We start from the raw sequence: 20708 nt of genomic DNA, 5'->3' as shown, positions 1-20708 counted from the left end.
GGGATGGCACCACCCAAAATGGCCTGGGCCCTCCCACATCAATCACTAACAAAGAAATAACCTATAGACTTACCTGCAGCCCAATTTTATTGAGGCATTTTCTCAACTGAGGCTCTCTCCCTCTCCAGTGACTCTAGCTTCTGTCAAGTTGACACAAAACTAGCCAGTTTGACTCTATAAAGATTAAGGAGAATTCTTATTTGTCTCCGTATTTTCTCCTATGAGTATTTTGTTCCCCCTTCGGAGACAAAATGTGGAGCAGAGACTGAAGGAAAGGCCATGCAGAGACTGCCCACCTGGGGATTTATCCCATAGAGAGAGTCACCAAACCCAGACACTATTGTAGATGCCAAGAAGTGCATGCTGACAGGAGTGTGATAGAGTTGTTTCCTGAGAGACTTCACTAGAGTCTGACAAATACAGAGGCAGATGGTTGCAGCCAACCATTGAACTAAGATTGGGATCCCCAATGGAGGAGTTAGAGAAAGGACTGAAGGAGCTGAAAGGGTTTGCAATCACATAGGAAGAACAAGAATATCAACCAACCAGACACCCCAGAGTTCCCAGGGACTAAAACACCAACCAAAGAGTACACATGGAACAATCAATGGCTCCAGCTGCTTATGGCCTTGTCAGGCATCAATGGGAGAAGAGGTCCTTGGTCCTGTGAAGACTCCATGCCTCAGTGTAGGGGAATTCCAGGGTGGGGAGGCAGGAGGGAATGGATGGGAGGATGGAGGAACACCCTCATAGAAGCAAGGGGAAGGGGTATGAGGGTTTCTGGAGGGGAAAGCAGGAAAGGGGATAACATTTGAAATGTAAATAAAGAAAATATTCAATAAAAGAAATTTTTAAAAAAGCATTCCAAATACAAACTATATTACAATACTTAGGAATTTTCCTCAACACTGACAGCCACCAAGATTTCACTCTAAGCAAGGTATCGTTCATGACAGAAAACAAATGAGAAGAACTAGGCCGTTAGTTCATGGAAACTTACACAACTCACATGCAAAGAAAACAGCTTTCCTAAAGAATAGAGACTTGAAGAAATGTATATCAAAGACGAGGTGAGAGAAATTACACTAAAATTGTTATCGGCCTTCCCAAAGGTCTCAACAATGAAAAACAGTCACAAAACATCAGATAATGAAATCAAAGAAGATACACACTGAATAGACATCCTGTACTCAAAGACTAGGAAATTCAAATCATCAAGAATTTCTGTTCTACTCACAGTGATCCAAAAAGTCCATATGATTTCAGTGCAGTTCTACACAGAACTAACAAAAGAACCCTGAAAATCTCCTGACTTCAAAATAGTTATGGTTTCATGCACTCGGCCCAGGGAGTGGCACTATTAGAAGGTATGACCCTGATGGAGTAGGTGTGTCACTGTGGGTGTGGGTTGTAAGACCCTCACCCTAGCTGCCAGGAAGTGAGTCTTCCACTAGTAGCCCTCAGATGAAGATGTAGAACTCTCAGCTCCTTCGGCACCATGCCTGCCTGGATGTTTCCATGTTCCCACCTTGATGATAATTGACTGAACCTCTGAACCTGTAAGCCGATCCCAATTAAATCTTGTCTTTTTAAGACTTGCCTTGGTCATAGTGTCTGTTCACAGCAGTAAAACCCTAACTAAGACAAAAATATACCATGAAGCTGCTTGGAGTCAAAAGGCATGGTATTTGCCAAACATAGACACATAGAAGAAAAGAACAGAATAGAGAATTTGTGATAAACCCACACATCTTCTAATTTTCAATAAAGGTGCTAAGAACACACACACACACAAACACACACACACACACACACATTTACTAGGAAAAGACAGTGTTGTTGGCGAATAATGTTGGGGAGATTGGATAACCCACATGCAAGGGGATGGAATCTAGAACTGTTTCTCACAGAAATTGCAAAAATCAAATGCAGCTAGAGGGAAGGTTCAGATATTGGATTTGAAAACTTACATATCATATTACATTATACAGGTTTCAAATACATATCAAATATAAATATCAAATTCTATAAATACAGAATTGTCAGTATTAAATATAAATATCGAATTCCATAAATATAGAGTATAAAACTACTAGAAATAATCTTGGGGAAAATACTCAGGAAAGAGCAATCGATAAGGCCATTTCAGACAAGATTCCCAAAAGCTCAGGCAGCAAAATCAAAACAGACAAATGGATCACATGATACTAAAACCCTTCCAGTCAACAAGGGAAACAGCTGCCAATAACACAAAAGACCATCTTCTGAGAAGAAGAAAAGATTTGCAAAGTCCACATCTGTCAAGGCTTTGATATTTAAAGACAAATAAGGAACTTAAGAGTTCAATAAAAATTACTTGATTTTATGGGTAATAAACTTAAATAGGCATATCTCAAAAAAAGCATACAAAAGGGCATTTAATGGGACCTGAAGAAATGCTTTCATTAGTCATCGTGGAAATGAAAATCAAAACCACCAAAAGGTAGCAGCTTACCCCATAATATTTATTATTTAAGACACTGAAGGAAACTGATGTATGGATTTGGAGAAGGGAATCTTCACATACTGTAAGTGAATATAAATGAATATGGCCATTACTGAAAAAAACCCATGAAGAATTCTTAAGTTAAAGATAAAACTACTATATAATCAGACCATCCCATTATTAGCTATATCTCTAAGAGGAAAAGAAATGGTGTGTTGAAAATGTTGAGAAGACATCTGAGCTTCCATAGCTTTTGTAGCGTATTCACAGCAGAGGAAGACTAAAGCAGAAACCTGTCCAGCACTGAGGAGGAGAGTAAGAAAGCATGATACACACAGCTGTATGAAAAGTACTTGGCCATAAAGGGAAATTCTGGCATTTGCAACAATGTGGTTAAAACTTGGGGTTCATCCATGTCAATCAAAAGAATCCAGGTACTTAAAGACAATTACTACATGGTCTGATCAAGAAAAGGAATACAAAGTTCATGTCATAGAGTTGAGAGTAGAATGATGTTGATTGGTGACTGGGTAAGTAGAGGGTAGGAGGGATGAGGAAAGGGTGATCAAAACTAAGTTAAAGTTAGACAGAAGTGAGACGTTTTGTGCTTCTGCACAGTAGGGTAATTATAGATAATGACTGTGTACTGTATATTTTTAAAACCTTACAGGAAAGATTTGAAAAGTTTTAGGCACAAAGAAATGATAAATGTCTTGAGTAAACAGATATGCTTAGCCTGCTATCAAAATGTACATGATACTCCAGAAATATCTATAATTATTATGTATCAGTTAAATCAAATTTTAATTTCAAAATGTAAAGACATTAACATAAATAAAACCTCACTTGGAACAAATACTCCACTTACTTCTAACATGATAATTGCTGCTAGCGAATGCATGTTCAAATTTTTGAAACTTCTTAAATTTAAAGATGTAGTGACAGAAAAAAGAAATCATATACAACCAATTATGTCTCTGTCTGGCGACGGTGTCTCATTAAGTTGTCAGTCTCTGTTGATGGTGGTGTGGGTACCAGTGTTGACAGTGGGTTAGGTGTCTGTGTTGATGATGGCTCAGGTGTGTTCTCTGACCTGGAGAACCATGACACTGACATAAGAATAAACTGAATACTGACCAAACATTCCCCTTCCCCTCCATGGCAGCTCATTGCAAGAATAGGCTACCAGTTAGAATTTGAGACATTTATACAGAAAACCCCTTGAGAGTTTGTCCCAATTACTATAACTTGACTTTATTTTTACCTTAAATTGTGAAAACAGTAATTTATGATCTGTCTTCACAGTGATCATACCTTCTATATTAGCAAACTTATTTATCATTTGCTCCAAAAAATCCCAAGTTTTACATGTGGATACTTAATTAACATAGCTCCTGGGTATAAAGTAGACATTTAAAAGTGACAATGTTCCAAACAGAATTCTTAATCCTCCCTGCAAAGATTGCCATTTTTCTATTCTTTCACATGTTTATGCAAGTTTTCCTTAGTGTTAAATCACTTGAGTAAGATAAGTAAGATAAGTCACTCTCTCTCCGCAGCTGTCATTCAGGAAATCCCATCCTGCATATAGCTTTAATCCCTCCTCCTCTTTTCAACCTCTTGATTCCAGACATATGTCATCCTGACTAGTGTAGCAGTCTCTACATTCTTCTCTTATAAGGTATGTCTTCTGCACTCCAGTGACAGAGCTTTCTAGATTATAGAGAAGATTCTCAAGCTTCTTTGGTTTATACATTTCCTTGGATTGCAATGTGGTAGAACAAATACACCAAAGGTTTTTAAATTTAAAGAATATATAATGACAGAAAAACAAATCACACGCCACCAATTAGGTCTACAGTTTTTCCTGTCACTGCCTAGTATCGTATTTACACTTATCTTCCATCGTGCATTGCCATCCACCACGGAGCTGGATAAATGGATGTGTATTTTATTATATTAACCCTACAAAGTAAGATTTCCATTTCACCTTATGGCTCAGTTGGATCTGTCCCAGGCTTCCTGGCTCTAGATCTCTCTTTCACCCGTTTCCCTGGACCTTGTGCTTTCTTCTGTGAAAACTCATTCTCAATAAAGAATCTTAAACTTGTGATGGGGGGATGGCTCACCAGTTAAGACAACTTGTAGCTTCATCAGAGGACCCTGGTTCAGTTCCCAGCACCCATATGGAGGTCTCATAACTGCCTGCAACTCAATTTTCACACTCTCTTCAGGTCCTCACTGGCACCAAACATGCATGTAACATACAGAAACACACAAATAAAAGAAGCTCATAATATAAAAATAAACATTTTGCTTTAAAAATTAGTACACTCAATTCACTATAACATAAAATGCCTGCTAGTGGTCAAATTTTTAATCACCGGATATCAAGAACTGTCTAGCACATGGGAACAAGATTTCCTTCACTATTCTTTTCTCGATAGATTTTTTCCAGAACCCCTGGAATTAAAAAAATATTTCCATCTAGCTCTATTGTATCTAGTTTCTCTGACACATCAGGTCACTATTGCTATATCTGTCTGTCTGTCTGTCCGTATATCTTACCTTTTCTTTTTGAAATGAATAAAGCGAAGGGCCCCAATGATGATCCATGAAATGAGAAACAATATGATGAATATAGTTGCTGTTATCTTCCAGTTTAAACAAGAATTTGTGGTACCTGAAAACCATAAACCAGACAAATTGTTTCTCTGGTTACACTACGTGACTATCCTGGGGCCTTAAATTTGTAAAGCTTTCTTGTCTTGCTACAGCTTCATTGCCATCAGACGTACTCTATGAGAGGCTTTGTCATTACCACGGAATGAAAAGTAAGATCCCAGATGGCAGGTGCTACTTCTCTTTATAATTAGGAATGCGCATGCTTTTCAGAGAGGCACTGTGGCTTCACCTTTGGCTGCACCGACGAGATTTTATCTAGTTTTTTACTATTCTTTTCCAACAAAATACCACATAGCCATTTTAGATAGGTGGAGGAGAATGAACATGAAGATTTATATAGAAAAATGAACTCTTTTCTGAAGGTAATTCCAATAAAGCAGAAACTACATATGGAATTCACATCTCTCATATTTAACATAAAATAAGCAAGGCATAGCCTTTTTCTGCATTGATAAATTGCCTATTATTGATAAGTGCATTTTAATAAATAATTAAAATGGAGCATAATGATACAGCCAACAGATTTAGGAAGATACTGATGGTATTAAACTCATACAATCAAGCTGTTTGAGTTGGAAACATTGACCAGAAAAAAGGAGTTGGCCAACTTCAGTTTCAAGAGACAAACAGAACACACATATTACCTATAAATTTTTGAAAATTCTTAAAATTAGCATTAAAAGAAAAAGAACAATAGCGAGAATATTGACATGACCTTCTGGGACAATAACTTGTGAGAAAACAGACTTAGAAAATGTAACATGAACAGAAGAATGAGCTTTAAAGGTGACAAAAACCAGGAACGAAGCAGAAAATGACTGAAGACTTTGGGGACATTATTTTCAGACTGGAAAAGATATAGTTTCATTAAAATAAATAATTAAGGAGATTCTTTTTTTTTTTTTTACATTAACTTGAGTATTTCTTATATACATTTCGAGTGTTATTCCCTTTCCCGGTTTCCGGGCAAACATCCCCCTCCCCCCTCCCCTTCCTTATGGGTGTTCCCCTCCCAACCCTCCCCCCATTGCCGCCCTCCCCCCACCAGTCTAGTTCACTGGGGGTTCAGTCTTAGCAGGACCCAGGGCTTCCCCTTCCACTGGTGCTCTTACTAGGATATTCATTGCTACCTATGAGGTCAGAGTCCAGGGTCAGTCCATGTATAGTCTTTAGGTAGTGGCTTAGTCCCTGGAAGCTCTGGTTGCTTGGCATTGTTGTACATATGGGGTCTCGAGCCCCTTCAAGCTCTTCCAGTTCTTTCTCTGATTCATTCAACGGGGGTCCTATTCTCAGTTCAGTGGTTTGCTGCTGGCATTCGCCTCTGTATTTGCTGTATTCTGGCTGTGTCTCTCAGGAGCGATCTACATCCGGCTCCTGTCGGTCTGCACTTCTTTGCTTCATCCATCTTGTCTAATTGGGTGGCTGTATATGTATGGGCCACATGTGGGGCAGGCTCTGAATGGGTGTTCCTTCAGTCTCTGTTTTAATCTTTGCCTCTCCCTTCCCTGCCAAGGGTATTCTTTGATCCTGAACCCTTTCATTCCCCTTCAATTCCCTTCCTCACCCAGGTTCCTCCTTCCCTCTACCTCCTATGACTATTTTATTCACCCTCCTAATTGAGATTCAAGCATCCTCACTTGTACCTTCCTTCTCGTTTAGTTTCTTGTGTCTGTGGAGCGTATGGCGGGCATCCTGTACTTTATGGCTAATATCACGAGTGAGTACACACCATGCATGTCTTTTTGGGTCTGGGTTACCTCACTCAGGATATTTTCCAGTTCCATCCATTTGCCTGCAGAATTCATGATGTCCTTGTTTTTAATAGCTGAATAATAGTCCATTGTGTAAATGGACCACATTTTCTGTATCCATTCTTGAGTTAAGGGACAACTGGGTTATTCTGCCTATTACGAATAAGGCTGCTACGAGCAGAGTGGAACACACGTCCTTGTGGTATGGTGGAGCATCTTTTGGGTATTTGTCCAGGAGTGGTATAGCTGGCTCTTCAGGTAGAACTATTTCCAATTTTCTGAGAAACTGCCAGATTGATTGGTTGTACAAATTTGCACTCCTACCAGCAAGGGAGGGGTGTCCCCTTTCTCCACATCCTTACTAGCATGTGTCGTTTCTTGAGATTTTGCCCTTAGCCACTGGGTTAGGTGTAATAAGGAATGTTAGAGTTGTTTTGATTGGCATTTCCCTGATGACTAAGGATGTCGGGGGAGGCTCCTGGGAGTCAGTGCAGGAACCTTAGCTGAGATTCCTAATAGTGGGGATATGGAAGCAAAGAGACCACCTCCTATAGCCAGACAGGATCCCCAGTGGAAGGATAAGGATAACAACCCACCTACAAAACTCTAGACCCAAAATTTGTCCTGTCTAAAAGAAATGCAGGGACAAGGATGGAGCAGAGACTGAGGGAGTGGCCAACCAATAATGGGCCCAACTTAAGGCCCACCCCACAGGCAAGCACCAATCCCTGACATTATCAATGATGCTCTCTTATGCTTGAAGACGGGATCTAGCATAACTGTCCTCTGAGAGGCTCCACCAAGTAGCTGACTGAAACAGATGCAGAGGCCCATAGCCAACACATTAGATGGCCCTCAGGCACTCATATAGATGATCTGGGCAAAAGATTGAGGGCCCTGAGGGGAGGGGATCGGAACTCTACAGTAGACCAACAGAGTCAACTAACCTGGAGTCTCGGAGCCTCTCGGAGACTGAGCCACCAACAAAAGAGCATACATGGGCTGGACCAAGGCCCCTGGCACATATGTAGCAGATGTGGAACTTAGTCTTCATGTGGATCCCCCAACAGAAGAAGTGGGGACTGTACCTAAAGCTGATTCCTGTCTGTGGAATCCATTCCCCTGACTGGGCTGAGTTTTCTGGACTTAAAGGGAGAGGATGCACCTAACTGCAGAGACTTGATGTACCAGGGTTGAGGGGTACACCTGGGCAGTGTGTGTGGGGGTGCTCTACACTCTCAGAGGAGAAGGGGAATAGGGATGGGTGAGGGACTGTGTGAGGGGGTGTTTGGGAGGTAGGGATAGCAATCAGGATGTAAAATAAATAAATAAATAAATAAATAAATAAATAAATAAATAAATGGGATGGGGGGGGAGAAACACAAACAAAACCTTGCTTCTTGAAAGAAGAAGAAAAAAAAGTCCATGAAAGAACTTGAAGAAAATGTTTGTACAATCTCCCAGATACTATGAAGAAATGAAAACATCTTGGATATTAAAGTAAAAGCCTTGATGTTCAATAGCAACCCAGATGAACATTCTATTTCAAACATATTTTTGTTATTCCAAATAATTGGGTAATATATCAACATGGTATATCTCGTGTCAAGATAGGTACCAAAATCTGATCTATGGAACAAAATAATTTAGAGGGTTTCTCTACAGTGTGAAAGATCCACTGTTGTCTTAACTCCCCACAGTTTATTCAAGAAGGGAGAAGACCCTGTTCCTTGACATTGGAGAATAATAAAGGCTGTTTTGCTTGGTGCTGAATTCTTAGGTAGTCACTATATGAGGCACTGTATTTTGCCATAAATTGCATTGTTAAAATGAAAAAGCTGGAAGGGTACTGGAAACAAAGTTCAAATTCTCTCCCAGTTTAGAAAGTGGAGAGTTGAGAATCTTACATGATCATACTGAGAAAAGAATAGGTTAATACCCCTGGCTTTTTGAAAATTCAGAAAAACCCTTTATTTGGTAAAAATTTTGTGATTAGAGATTTTATTAGACTGTTCCTAATGTATTCAAATGTTATTCTAGCTTCGTATCATTTTATTTATTTATTTTATTTTTATTTGATATTTTCTTTATTTACATTTCAAATGTTATTCCCTTTCCTGGTTTCCCCTCCAGACATCCCTACCCCATTCCCCAACCCTGTACATCTATGAGAGTGCTTCCTAACCAGCAACCCAATCACTCCCTCCCACCTGACACTCCCCTACACTGGAGCATCGAGCTTTTACAGTATAAGGGAGTCTCCTCCCATTGATGCCCAACAATGTATATATGTAGCTGGAGTCATGGGTCCCTCCATGTGTATTTCATGGTGGTTTAGTCCCTGTGAACTATAGTGGGGTCTGGTTGGTTGATATTGTTCTTCTTTCTATAGAGTTACTAATCCCTTCAGCTCCTTCAATCCTTTCTCTAACTTTTCCAATGGGGACCCCATTCTCAGTTCAATGGTTGGCTGCTTTCTCCTCTGTATTTGTCATGCTCAGACACAGCTTCTCAGAAGACAGCTATATCAGGCTTCTCTTAGTATGCACTTCTTTGGCATCAGCAATATAGTCTACGTTTAGTGGCTGTATGTATGTGGACTGGATCCCCAGGTGGAGCAGGCTCTGAATGACCATTCCTTCAGTCTCTGCTCCAAAATTTGTCTCCATATTTTCTCCTATGAATATTTTTGTTCCCGCTTTTAAGAAGGACTGAAGCTTCTGCAATTTGGTCATCCTTCTCCTTGAGCTTCATGGGGTCTGTGGATTGTATCTTGGGTAATTCCAGCTTTTGGGATAATTTCTATTTATCAATGAATGCATACCATGTGGTTTTTTTTTTTTGTGATTGGGCTACCTCACTCAGGATGAATTTTTCTATCCATCCATTTGCCTATGGATTTCATGAAGTCATTGTTTTTAATAGCTGAGTAGTATTCCATTGTATAGACGTATAGATACATTTTCTGTATACATTCCTATGTTGAAGAACATCTGTGTTCTTTACAGCTTCTGGCTGTTATAAAGAGGGCTGCTATAAACATAGTGGAGCATGTGTCCTTGTTATATGTTGGAGCATCTTTTAGGTATATGCCCAGGAGTTATATAGCTGGGCCCTCAAGTAGTACTATGTCCAATTTTCTGAGGAACCTCCAGATTGATTTCCAGAGTGGTTGTACTAGCTTGCAATCCCACCAAGAATGGAGGAGTGTTCCTCTTTCTCCATATCCCCACCAACATCTGTTGTCAACTGAATTTTTTAATCTTAACCATTCTGACAGGTGTGAGGTGGAATCTCAGGATTGTTTTGATTTGCATTTCCCTGATGACTAAGGATGTTGAACATTTCTTTAGGTACTTCTCAGCCATTTGATATTCCTCAGCTGAGAATTCTTTGTTTAGCTCTCATTTTTTAATAGGGTTATTTGATTCTCTGGAATCTAACTTCTTGAGTTCTTTGTATATATTGGATTTTAGCCCTCTATCAGATGTAGGATTGGTAAAGATCTTTTCCTAAACTTTTGGTTGCTGTTTTGTCCAAATGACAGTGTCCTTTGCCTTACAGAAGCTTTGTGATTTTTTTTGAGGTCCCATTTGTCGATTCTTGATCTTGGAGCATAAGCCATTAGTGTTCTGTTCAGAAAATTGTTCCCAGTGCCCATGTGTTTGAGGCTCTTCCCCACTCTTTCTCTTAGTTTCAGTGTATCTGATTTGATATAGAGGTCCTTGATCCACTTAGAATTGAGCTTAATAAAAGGAGATAACAATGGATTGATTTGCATTCTTTTACACGCTGACCTCCACTTGAACCAGCACCATTTTTTGAAAATGCTGTCTTTTTTTCCCCACTGTATGGTTTTAACTCCTTTGTCAAAGATCAAGTGACCACAGGTGTGTGGATTCAATTCTATTCCATTGATCTATCTGCCTGTCTCTGTACCAATACCGTATAGTTTTTATGACTATTTCTCTATAATACAGCTTGAGGTCAGGGATGGTGATTTCCCCAGGAGTTCTTTTATTGTTGAAGATAGTTTTCACTATCTTGGGATTTTTGTTATTCCAAATGAATTTTCAAATTTCTCTTTCTAAGTCTATAAAGAATTGAGTTAGAATTTTGATGGGGATTGCATTGAATCTGCAGATTGCTTTTGGCAAAATGGTCATTTTTACTATATTAATCCTGCCCATCCATGAACACGGGAGGTCTTTCCATCTTCTGAGATCTTCTTCAATTTCTTTCTTCAGAGACTTGAAGTTATTGACATAAAGATCTTTCACTTGCTTGGTTAGAGTCACACCGAGGTATTTTATGTTATTTGTGATTATTGTGAAGGGTGTTATTTCCCTCATTTCTTTCTCAGCATGTTTATCCTTTGAGTAGAGGAAGGCTACAGATTTGTTTGAGTTAATTTTATATCTATCCACTTTGCTGAAGTTGTTTATCAGGCTTAGCAGTTTTCTGGTGGAACTTTTGGGGTCACTTGAGTATAATATCATATCATTGGCAAATAGTGATATTTTGACTTCTTCCTGACCATGCTGTCTCTCAGAGGAATAGGGAAGACCTTAAGTCCAGAAAATCACTTGGACACTTGAATCTAGGCTTAGGAGAATCATGGAAGACTGGTGCTCAGGCAATGGGAAATGCAGAGGCACAGCTCAAGAAGTTTCAGAAGAGAATAATATTATGAAGAAGCCTAGATGATTATTGTGATATTTTTGGCTTTTTATCCTTGTCATTAAAAATCTGCCTGAGGCTAAATTGAAGAGTTTTTGATTTATGGATTGGAAGAGGAGATTTCAAGAAAGTCTAGTGTTGAGTCTGTTATGTGCTTATTAGTAATCACTCTTTATGCACATCTCTATGAAAAGGATCAAGTTGAGCAAGGAAAAATGCACAGGACACAGTTTGAGGAGAGAAGAAACACCAGAAATGTAGTACAGCTCAGTCAGGTGCTCAAGGGGAAAACCAAATCATGGGCTCCTAAAAAGCAAAAAATAAATTAAGTACTTTCATATTTTAAGAAAAAGCAACGAGGACACAGTCACAATCAAATCAAAGCAAAAAAACAAAAAAACAAAAAAACAAAAAAACCAAACAAAAAAACAAACAAAAAACAAAAAAAAAAACAAAAAAAAAAAAAACAAAAAAAAAAACCCACCTCCAAAATAACTCAATACAATGACTGGGATTCACTCACAATCTGTGCTCCTCCAAAGAATTGCTTCTCTGCCTGGGCCATCTGCAGTGCACACAGCTTGTCTTCTAAGCTCCTACTGGCTCCATACCTCTGTTCCTCACATTCTTATTGGTCACCCAATGGTACTGGCATCTCCAAAATGCTAGGGTGCCTTGTTACATCTGGGGTATACTTTTACCCTGCCACACAGAGCCAATCTTTAGCTGCTTTTCATGATCCTTTCATGCCTTCAAAGCCAGTACTCCCTGGGATACTGTTACACTTCCACATTTGACTATCTGTGCAAGGTACAGCCTCGGCAATGTCTGTAAGACAGCTTCTTTGTACAGAGTTTGAGTAAACATTTTTCAGAAGACTTCAATTCAGTGACGCTGGTCTCTTCTTAAAAATCACCACTAATTCCTTTGCTTCTGCTGACTAGTATTGTCCTAGCAATGCAAAGATTTTACTTTATTGGTTCTGGCATCTTGTTCATCACAGTTGATCTGTCAGTCCCAGCTGATCTGTCAGTCCCAGCTAACCAGAACAACAGACTTGCAACTCAAAATTGCAAATGGCCCTGATGTAAACTTTAATGCTCTCTCTTGAAATTTCACAAGTCAAGGTCTTCATTGTCTACACTGCTCTCAACATTTCAATCTTTCAAGCTCCTATAAAATATCCCACTGAGTACTTAATACTCAATGGCTTTGTTAGCCCAAAGTTCCAAAATGCTTCTATAGTCCTCTAGAAAAACAACATGGCCAGGTCTGTTACAATAGTACCCTATTATTCTGATATAAACTTTTCCTAGTTAGGATTTTTATTGCTGCAATGAAACACCATGACCAAAAAGTTAAGGTAGGTAGGTTCTATTTCGCTATTCATTATCAAATGAAGTCAGGACAGGAACTCAAATGAGGCAGGAACTTGGAGGCATAAGCTCATGCAGAAGCCATGGAGAGGTGCTGCTTACTGGTGTGACATAATACTATCCAGCATAGTGTGCATAGTATACATATATTTGAATGCTTAATCATCAGGAAGTGGTACTACCTAACAAGAAATAGAAGATGTACCCTTTTGTGTTGCCTCATTGGCAACAGCCCACAGGGGTTGGTTAGGCTTTGAAGTTTCAATTGCCCAAATCAGGCCCAGTGTCTCTCTCTTCCTGCTGCCTGTGGCTCTCCCATGTTGAACTCTCAGCCACTTTTCCCAGACCGTGTTTACCTACATGCCTCCATGTTCCTCACCATGATGATAATGAATTATTACTCTCTGAACCTGTAAGCAAGCCCCAGTTAAATGTTTCCATTCATGAAACTTACTGTGGTCACAGTGTCTCTTCACAGCAATAAAACAGTGGCTGAGACAATTACCACAACTGAACATCCATCCATATTATGTTCATAGCATTTACACTAACATGAAGAAATTATGAAAGCCAAACGTAGATTAGGAACAACATTTCTACCACTTGTCAAGAGGAAGAGATGGAAAACAGTAGGTAAGCCAAGGATCTCCTCCACTTCCACAGAGCATCTAAGGGTCTGATGAAGATCGAAAGCAACAGTCTTGAACTTCTGGGAATCAGAGCTCAGCGCACATGGATGGTAGCAAAAATTTGTCGACAAAACCAAAGTCTAATGGTTGATGTAAAATTATATAATACAGGCTACTTTGACTCCAAAAGACCTAATTAATTTGAACCCACACTTAACTTTAGACTATTAAGAAAATATTAATAAATTATTTTAACATCTTTTTAAAATATCAAAGATTTACTAAATCATAAAGATCTAGATCTAGTAAGAGGAAGCTTCCAGGTGACAAGCTTGACATTTAGAAACATATTTCACCTAACAAAAGTACCAATTATTAAATTCAAAGTTAAAACCAAGCTGCTGAGAGCTGAGCCGAAATGTCAATATTAAAATTTAGCAATAAACACTGAAGGTAAATATTTGCCAGGGCAAAGAACTGTGATATCTCCTGGAGGCTTAAATCTCCATAGTTACATCCCAAGGGTGAAGCAGAAAGAGCTCTGCTTTTCTAAGGGGCATATGTTAAATGATTTCTGTTCTTTCCATTTTTTCCAGTGCTAGAAATCAAACCTAAAGCCTTGCTCCTGGCAACCAAATATTGTACCACTAAGCCATACCCCCAACGCTTTCCTATCTGATTTTACCTGGAGTAAGGAAACTATGTCTACCATAAACACAGCTACAGCAAATGTACGTTAGAGGAAGATATTATAAAGCCATTCACTACATAATGTTTATATGTATAATTTTTTCTTCGGGTGTGTGTGTGTGTGTGTGTGTGTGTGTGACACACATTAGTTTATGAGCTTCCTTGATGTAGGCAATGAGGATTTGATAGTTGTGGTAAAAAGTATGGGGTGCCACAATGATATACTCATCAGGCACACCCATTGCTATGGTTGATACACTCGTTTTTGAAAATAGAATTAAAAGTATTGGCAGGATGCAGACAAACAGCAAACAGACTTACACGACTGCTGGGAACTTAAAATAGTTTGACTACTGGCATGTCTTGAAAGTATGGAATATTTTATTTACATATAACCAACAAATCCACTTCTGTGTGTATTATTACCAGGGAACTGAGAATATATGTTTATGTAAAACCTTGTGCACAAATGCTTAAGATGAATTTTACACAAAAGTCAAAAAATACAAAAAAATCCAAACATGTACCAGTTGAAGCATAGATAAAGGAAGTATGGTATGCTTATTCGGTAGAGTACTTTTTATTTATATAAAATTGAAGTACTGACACATGTCACCCTATGGATGAACCTTGAATATTCCGGTATATGAAAGAAGTAACATCCAAATAGCAACATATACTGTTATTGCATTTGTATGAAGTAACCACAAGAGATAAATTCACTAGCATAAAAAAGTTATTGACTACCAGGGAATAAGAAGACCGCTCATTTCAAGGCATTGAAAATTTTGCCACTGGTAGGAGGTGTTTGGTTTCTTCAGAGAATGGTAGAAATATCCTAAGTAAACATCAGCATCTTTTGCAAAATACTTAGAACATACCAGTAATCTCTAAATCGTATACTTTAGTAGGGTAAGTTCTATCTTAATAAAAACAAAATGCCAAGGGAAAAAAGACTATGGGTCTTTTTGGTGAAAACTCATAAAGATATTCTAAGATGGATTTACTGATAACTGTAATGTTATAAATATATTAAATGTAATTAATTAATTAACTTGCATACTTGCAATGAGTAAGTTGTACATTGTTTAGGTGACATTTAAATAAAGCTGTTATCAAACTTGAAGAGTCACTTATGTTTGCAGTTTCTCATGGACAAGGTCTAGTGCACAAAAACAACCAGCATGAAGCATGAAGTTAAAAGAGTGAAAAACAATGTGTGTAGACTCTTATAGGTAATGGAACAAAAAAAGTACCCAAAATGCGAACATTAGGGTTTCTGATTTATGTAATGATTTTAATGTACATAATACAATTCAATGTGGTATTCCAGAGGTGAGGAGGACTATAAGAAGATTGGATACTATCATCTTTTAAAGAGATAGTAGTCATTGTTCCTCCAAAAGTAATGAGAAATTGTAACCCTCAGACGGAGATATTTAGAAAGGCTGGGTCAGTGGAATAAGACTGTCATTTAAGCTACTTGGGAGGCTGAGGCAGAAGACTGAAAATTTAAATCCAGCCTGGACTATAGAGTGAGCTGAATGAGTTCAAGTATAACCTGGACAACTTAATAACATCAAAAAAAGGAAAGAAAAGAAGGGAAAAGGAAAGGATAAAGGAAGGAAGGGAGGGAGGGAGGGAGGGAGGGAGGGAGGGAGGGAGGAAAACAGACTCTAGGAATGTGTCCATCTTTGTGTGTGAGCATGCCCATGGCCTGTCTTCAGTTCCCACTCTTCTTCACCTGAAAATAGAAGTTTAGGAAACCCTAAGACCTTAAATGGAATATAAATACATGGGCTATGAGGGGATATAGTAATGGAGCTGGTGAAAAGGAAATACAGAGACAACAGGGAGAGCACAGTGAAAGAGGGAGAAAAAGAATAAAGTATAATAATACACACAGATGAAAATGCTAATGATGTCTAGTACTCTTTAGTACTGAAAAATTAAATTTGAAAAGAGAAAATTTAATTGCCAGTGCAACAATATCAAAAGGTCCCACCTACAAGACATGCTTGAGTCATGGTAGCAGTCCCTTAAGAATAGCCTAAGGTCATCATAATAGGAAGGAGTCCTTGTGTCAGAACTGCTGGCCCCAGTGATTTTCAGCTCCCTTTTGTTCACATGGTGCATCCTACCCTACTGTGCACATGGTGCATCCTACCCTGAAAGCCTTTCGATTACTGACCAGCTCTGTGCTGCTTGTGGGTCCCCGGGTTGGGTTTCCTAGGCTTTTACTAGAACTTCAATTCAATTCAATTCAATTTATATTTATAATTGTCTTGGTCACTGCTCCACTGCTCTAAAGAGATGCCATGACTACAACAACTTTTATAAAAGAAGATCTTCAAAAACTGGCCAGAGAAAAGGCTAGAGTTGGAATTGCAGAGTTTTTAGCTGCTATGTAAGTGACGGGGATCCAATCTCATCATCTGGAAGAGAAGCCAGTGCTTTTAATCAGTGAACCATTTTTCCAGCCCTCCAGTAAGTATTTTTTAAGAGTATTTAATATCCCCAGTATTCAGGGAAATGTGAATTAACGTTACTTTGAGACACCACACCATCTCAATCAGAGGACTATTAAGAAGGAAACCGACAACAGATGGTCAAGAGGATGTGGAGGGGTCGGGGAAGAGGAACATTTACTTACTGCTGGTGGTGATGCAAATTAATACAGATACTATGGAAATTGGTTTGGCAGTTCTGCAAGGAATTAAAAAGAGAATTACGAAATGATCCAGCTGTACACTCCCAGGCATATACCCTAAGGACTCCAGATTCTACCATAGAGGCATTTGTACATCCATGCTTTTTGCTATTATGTTCAGGGCCTAGATGTCCATCAACAGATGAATTAATAAGAAAAATGTGATATATATATATATACATATATATACATATATATATACAATATAATATTATTCAATTGTAAATAAAAACAAAATCATGAAATTTGTACAAAAATGATGGATCTGAAAAGCATGAATATTAAGCAAAGTGATAACAAACTCATATGACAAAACCCATATATTCTGCCTCAAATGTGAATTTTACCATGTTTGTGTGTGTGTGTGTGTGTGTGTGTGTGTGCCTGTCTGTCCATCTCTTTTTGTATCTGCATAAACAAGATCAACTGTAGGTAAAGAAATGGGGAGGGGGGGAGTGTGAATACAAGGACAGGTAAGTTATAGAACAGAGAAATGATCTGGGACTAAGTATGTTCTATGGCAGGAGGCATGGGGAGGCAAGGATATGGACGAAATGGAAGGAAGGAAAGTGATAAAATGTCACTTTGTTCCAAACTGTCATTATACTATCTAGCACATTATATGATAATTTAAAAATAAACTTTACAAATGAGGGAAAGTCAATGGTGTCACCAAATTGATGAAAGAAAGAAAAAAAAAAACCTACCTAACATGAATTACAGTGCAATGGAAATGTTCCTTTAAAATTATTGTCATGTCAGGGTGGTCTTAAGGAAAGCACCTAAGCACCCGCCAAGGGCACCACTGTAATGAGCAAATACGTGATGAGGAGGTGGGAAAGACGGAATGCTCAGTGGAGGGATGGCAGACAAAGATCACAGAAAGGTAGAACTGGAGACTCAGTGACAGGGAGGAAGAGGCAGATGTGAGGATCGGGGACAGTGATAAGGCCATGGGGAGACCTTGGCCCACGCTGCCACCAAGGTAGAATGCTACAAAGTTACCACCAAAACCAAGAAGACTTTTGTGGTCTGGTCTGCCCGCCACCAGAGACCGTGTGGGTGTCTGGGAGTCATGCTGCTGTAGAGGGTGGGTGAGAGGAGCTGATCTGACTGGCTTTCATTGCCATGCTGCTGCTGGAACCAAGTCTGAGTCTGTGGTCCTATGGCAACTGGGGACTGTGTTGATGTCCCAGGCCTGTGTTAGCACTGAAGGCCATGCAGATATCCCTGGTCTGGACGGCCACATGAGGCATTTTGCTGAGCTGGCTCTGTTCCTCCTTGGTTACCACATTCAGAAGAGCTGGCTCAACCCCTGCCAGGGTAACCCAGTAGAGCTCACCCTGGTGGCAGGGGAATGGATGAGGATGTGAGTGTGTGAAAGCTGGCCCCACCCATCATCTGTTTTAAGGCAATGTGGGTGAGGGAGAGATGCCTTGTCCCCCCTCACCTAAGTCAGGTAGGTCAGTTGGGCCTGATGTCATAAGAGCTGTGGAACTGTCCCTGCCCTTCACTGGCTACAGCACTCCGGAGAGCAGGTCCTGTACCTTGCCTGAGCAGCACAGTCCAGCTGACCCAGGTTGAGGGTGGGGTACAGGTGAGCTGGCCCTGAAGGCAGCAGAATAGGAAAGTTGACCCTGCATCTTGCTGGCTGCAGCATTGGGTATTTAGGTGTGGCAGTGCTGGAGAGCTCACTCTGGTGATCCAGGAACAGGACAGCTGGTGAGCTGACCAATTGAACTACACACTCAGACCCACCCCAACATCTACCCCACCTATGAACTGCTCAAACAACATGAAAGGGCAGGTCCTGCATATCCAAAGGTGCAGGATCTCCATGACACAGGGTAACAACAGGATAGCCAAGAGGAATCCCAGTGAGGATACACTATTAATAGTGTAGCAGTGTAGTGAGGCCTCAAACCAGTCCAGTGACTCATTACAATGAACATTTGCAAGTAAAAATGTATGCACAAAAGGGTATGGTGGGTGACAAACTGACACACTACAGCTTCCATGACAAGTTTTTTGTTTTTTGCTTTTTGGGGTTTTTTGTTGTTGTTCTTTGGGTTTTTTTCCTTTCCTTTTTTTTTTTTAAATTCTGTCTTATGTTCTTTTCATTTGCAAGGGCAGAGGAAGGCTACAAAGGATGGGGCCGTGAGTGGGACTGGGGTTCATGATGTGACACAAAGAATCAATAAGAAGTTTAAATAAATAAATAAATAAATAAATAAATAAATAAATAAATAAATAAATAATAAAGATAGCATATGAAAAAAGAATCAATGAATGAATGAATGAATGAATGAATAAATATAGCTATCAGCAACCCTAAACTAAAGGAAAACCTGAAGAGAATTCTCTGTGAAGGATTAAAAAGGATTCAAGAGACAGTTATAAGTTGTCTGTAAAAACCAGCATACCCAGGATGCATGGTTAGGGTGAAGGCTGCTGACATTGTATGATTTGATTTTGGTGGTGGTGGTGCTGTTGTCTTTGTTTAGTTATGACAGGGTTTTACTAAGAAGCTCTGACTGTCCTGGAACTCACTGTGTAGATCAGGCTGGCCTTGAGTTCACGGATGTCATCCAACCTCTGCTTCCCAACTACTTGGATTAAAGACTTAGGACCCTAGAATTGGCTTCATTGTTTGATTTCGTTTTTTTTATTAGATATATGTCTTTACTTATATTTCAAATGTTATTCCCTTTCCCGGTTTCCTGTCCATAAACCTCCATCCCCTCCCCCTCCCCCTCCACAGGTTTTCCCCCATCCGTCCCCCTTACTGCCCCCCCATATTACCCTGCACTGGGGGTTCAACCTTGTCAGGACCAAGGGCTGGTGTCCCAACAAGGCTATTCTGTACTACATATGCAGTTGGAGCCCTGGGTCAGTCCATGTATAGTCTTTTGGTAGTGGTTTAGTCCCTAGAAGCTCTGGTTGGTTGGCATTGTTGTTCTTACGGGGTTGCAAACTCCTTCAACTCTTTCAATCCTTCCTCTAATTCCCCCAAGAGAGTCCTGCTCTCAGTTCAGTGGTTTGCTGCTAGCATTGACCTCTGTATTGGACATGTTCTGGCTGTGTCTCTCAGGAGAGATCTATATCCAGTCCCCTTCATCATGCCATCATGCATTTTTTTTAGCTTCATCAATCTTGTCTAGTTTTGGTGGTGATATATATATATATATATATATATATATATGCCACATGTGGGGCAGACTCTGAATGCTCTGAATGGCTGTTCCTTCAGTTGGTGCTCTAAACTTTGCTTCCATATCCCCTCCATGGATATTTTCCCCCTTTTAAGAAGGAGTGGGAACATCTACATTTTGATCATCCTTCTTCTTGAGCTTCCTGTGGTCTGTGGATTGCATCTTAGGTAATTCGAGCTTTTGGGCTAATATCCACTTATCAATGAGTACATACCAAGTGTGTTTTTCATTGATTGGGTTACCTCACTCAGGATGATATTTTCTAGTTCATTCCATTTGCCTATGAATTTCATGAAGTCATTGTTTTTGATAGCTGAGTATACACCATTGTGTAGATGTACCACATTTTTTAAATACATTCCTCTGTTGAAGGGCATCTGGGTCCTTTCCAGCTTCTGGCTATTATAAATAAGGCTGCTATGAACATAGTGGAGCACGTGTCTTTGTTGTATGCTGGAGCATCTTTTGGGTATATGCCCAGGAGATGTAT

At 39.5% G+C, this 20708-nt stretch overlaps 1 protein-coding gene across 13 annotated transcripts in view; it reads right to left on the bottom strand.

Moving 5' to 3' along the window:
- Positions 1–2483: 2483 nt before the first annotated feature.
- Positions 2484–20708, bottom strand: part of Cd200l1 (CD200 molecule like 1) — a 51762-nt gene continuing 33537 nt past the window's right edge. For 4 of the 13 annotated variants that reach the window (XM_087577331.1, XM_087577332.1, XM_087577334.1 and 1 more), the window contains 2 exons: positions 5054–5168; positions 2484–3578 (listed from right to left, as the gene is read on the bottom strand). In XM_087577331.1, coding sequence (XP_087433457.1) covers positions 3455–3578; positions 5054–5168 — 239 coding nt within the window. In that variant the 3' untranslated portion in view covers positions 2484–3454. Of the gene's footprint in view, positions 3579–4614; positions 4727–5053; positions 5169–8972; positions 11908–14655; positions 16041–16949; positions 17003–20708 lie in introns of those variants that run through there. The other 9 variants (XR_015633426.1, XR_015633425.1, XR_015633428.1 and 6 more) reach the window with 6 other exon arrangements.

The sequence above is a fragment of the Rattus norvegicus genome, chromosome 11, assembly GCF_021556685.1.
Source record: "Rattus norvegicus strain SHRSP/BbbUtx chromosome 11, alternate assembly SHRSP_T2T, whole genome shotgun sequence".
NCBI lineage: Eukaryota > Metazoa > Chordata > Mammalia > Rodentia > Muridae > Rattus > Rattus norvegicus.
The sequence above is the reverse complement of the archived record's forward strand: the minus strand, read 5'-3'. Positions and strand labels throughout refer to the sequence as shown.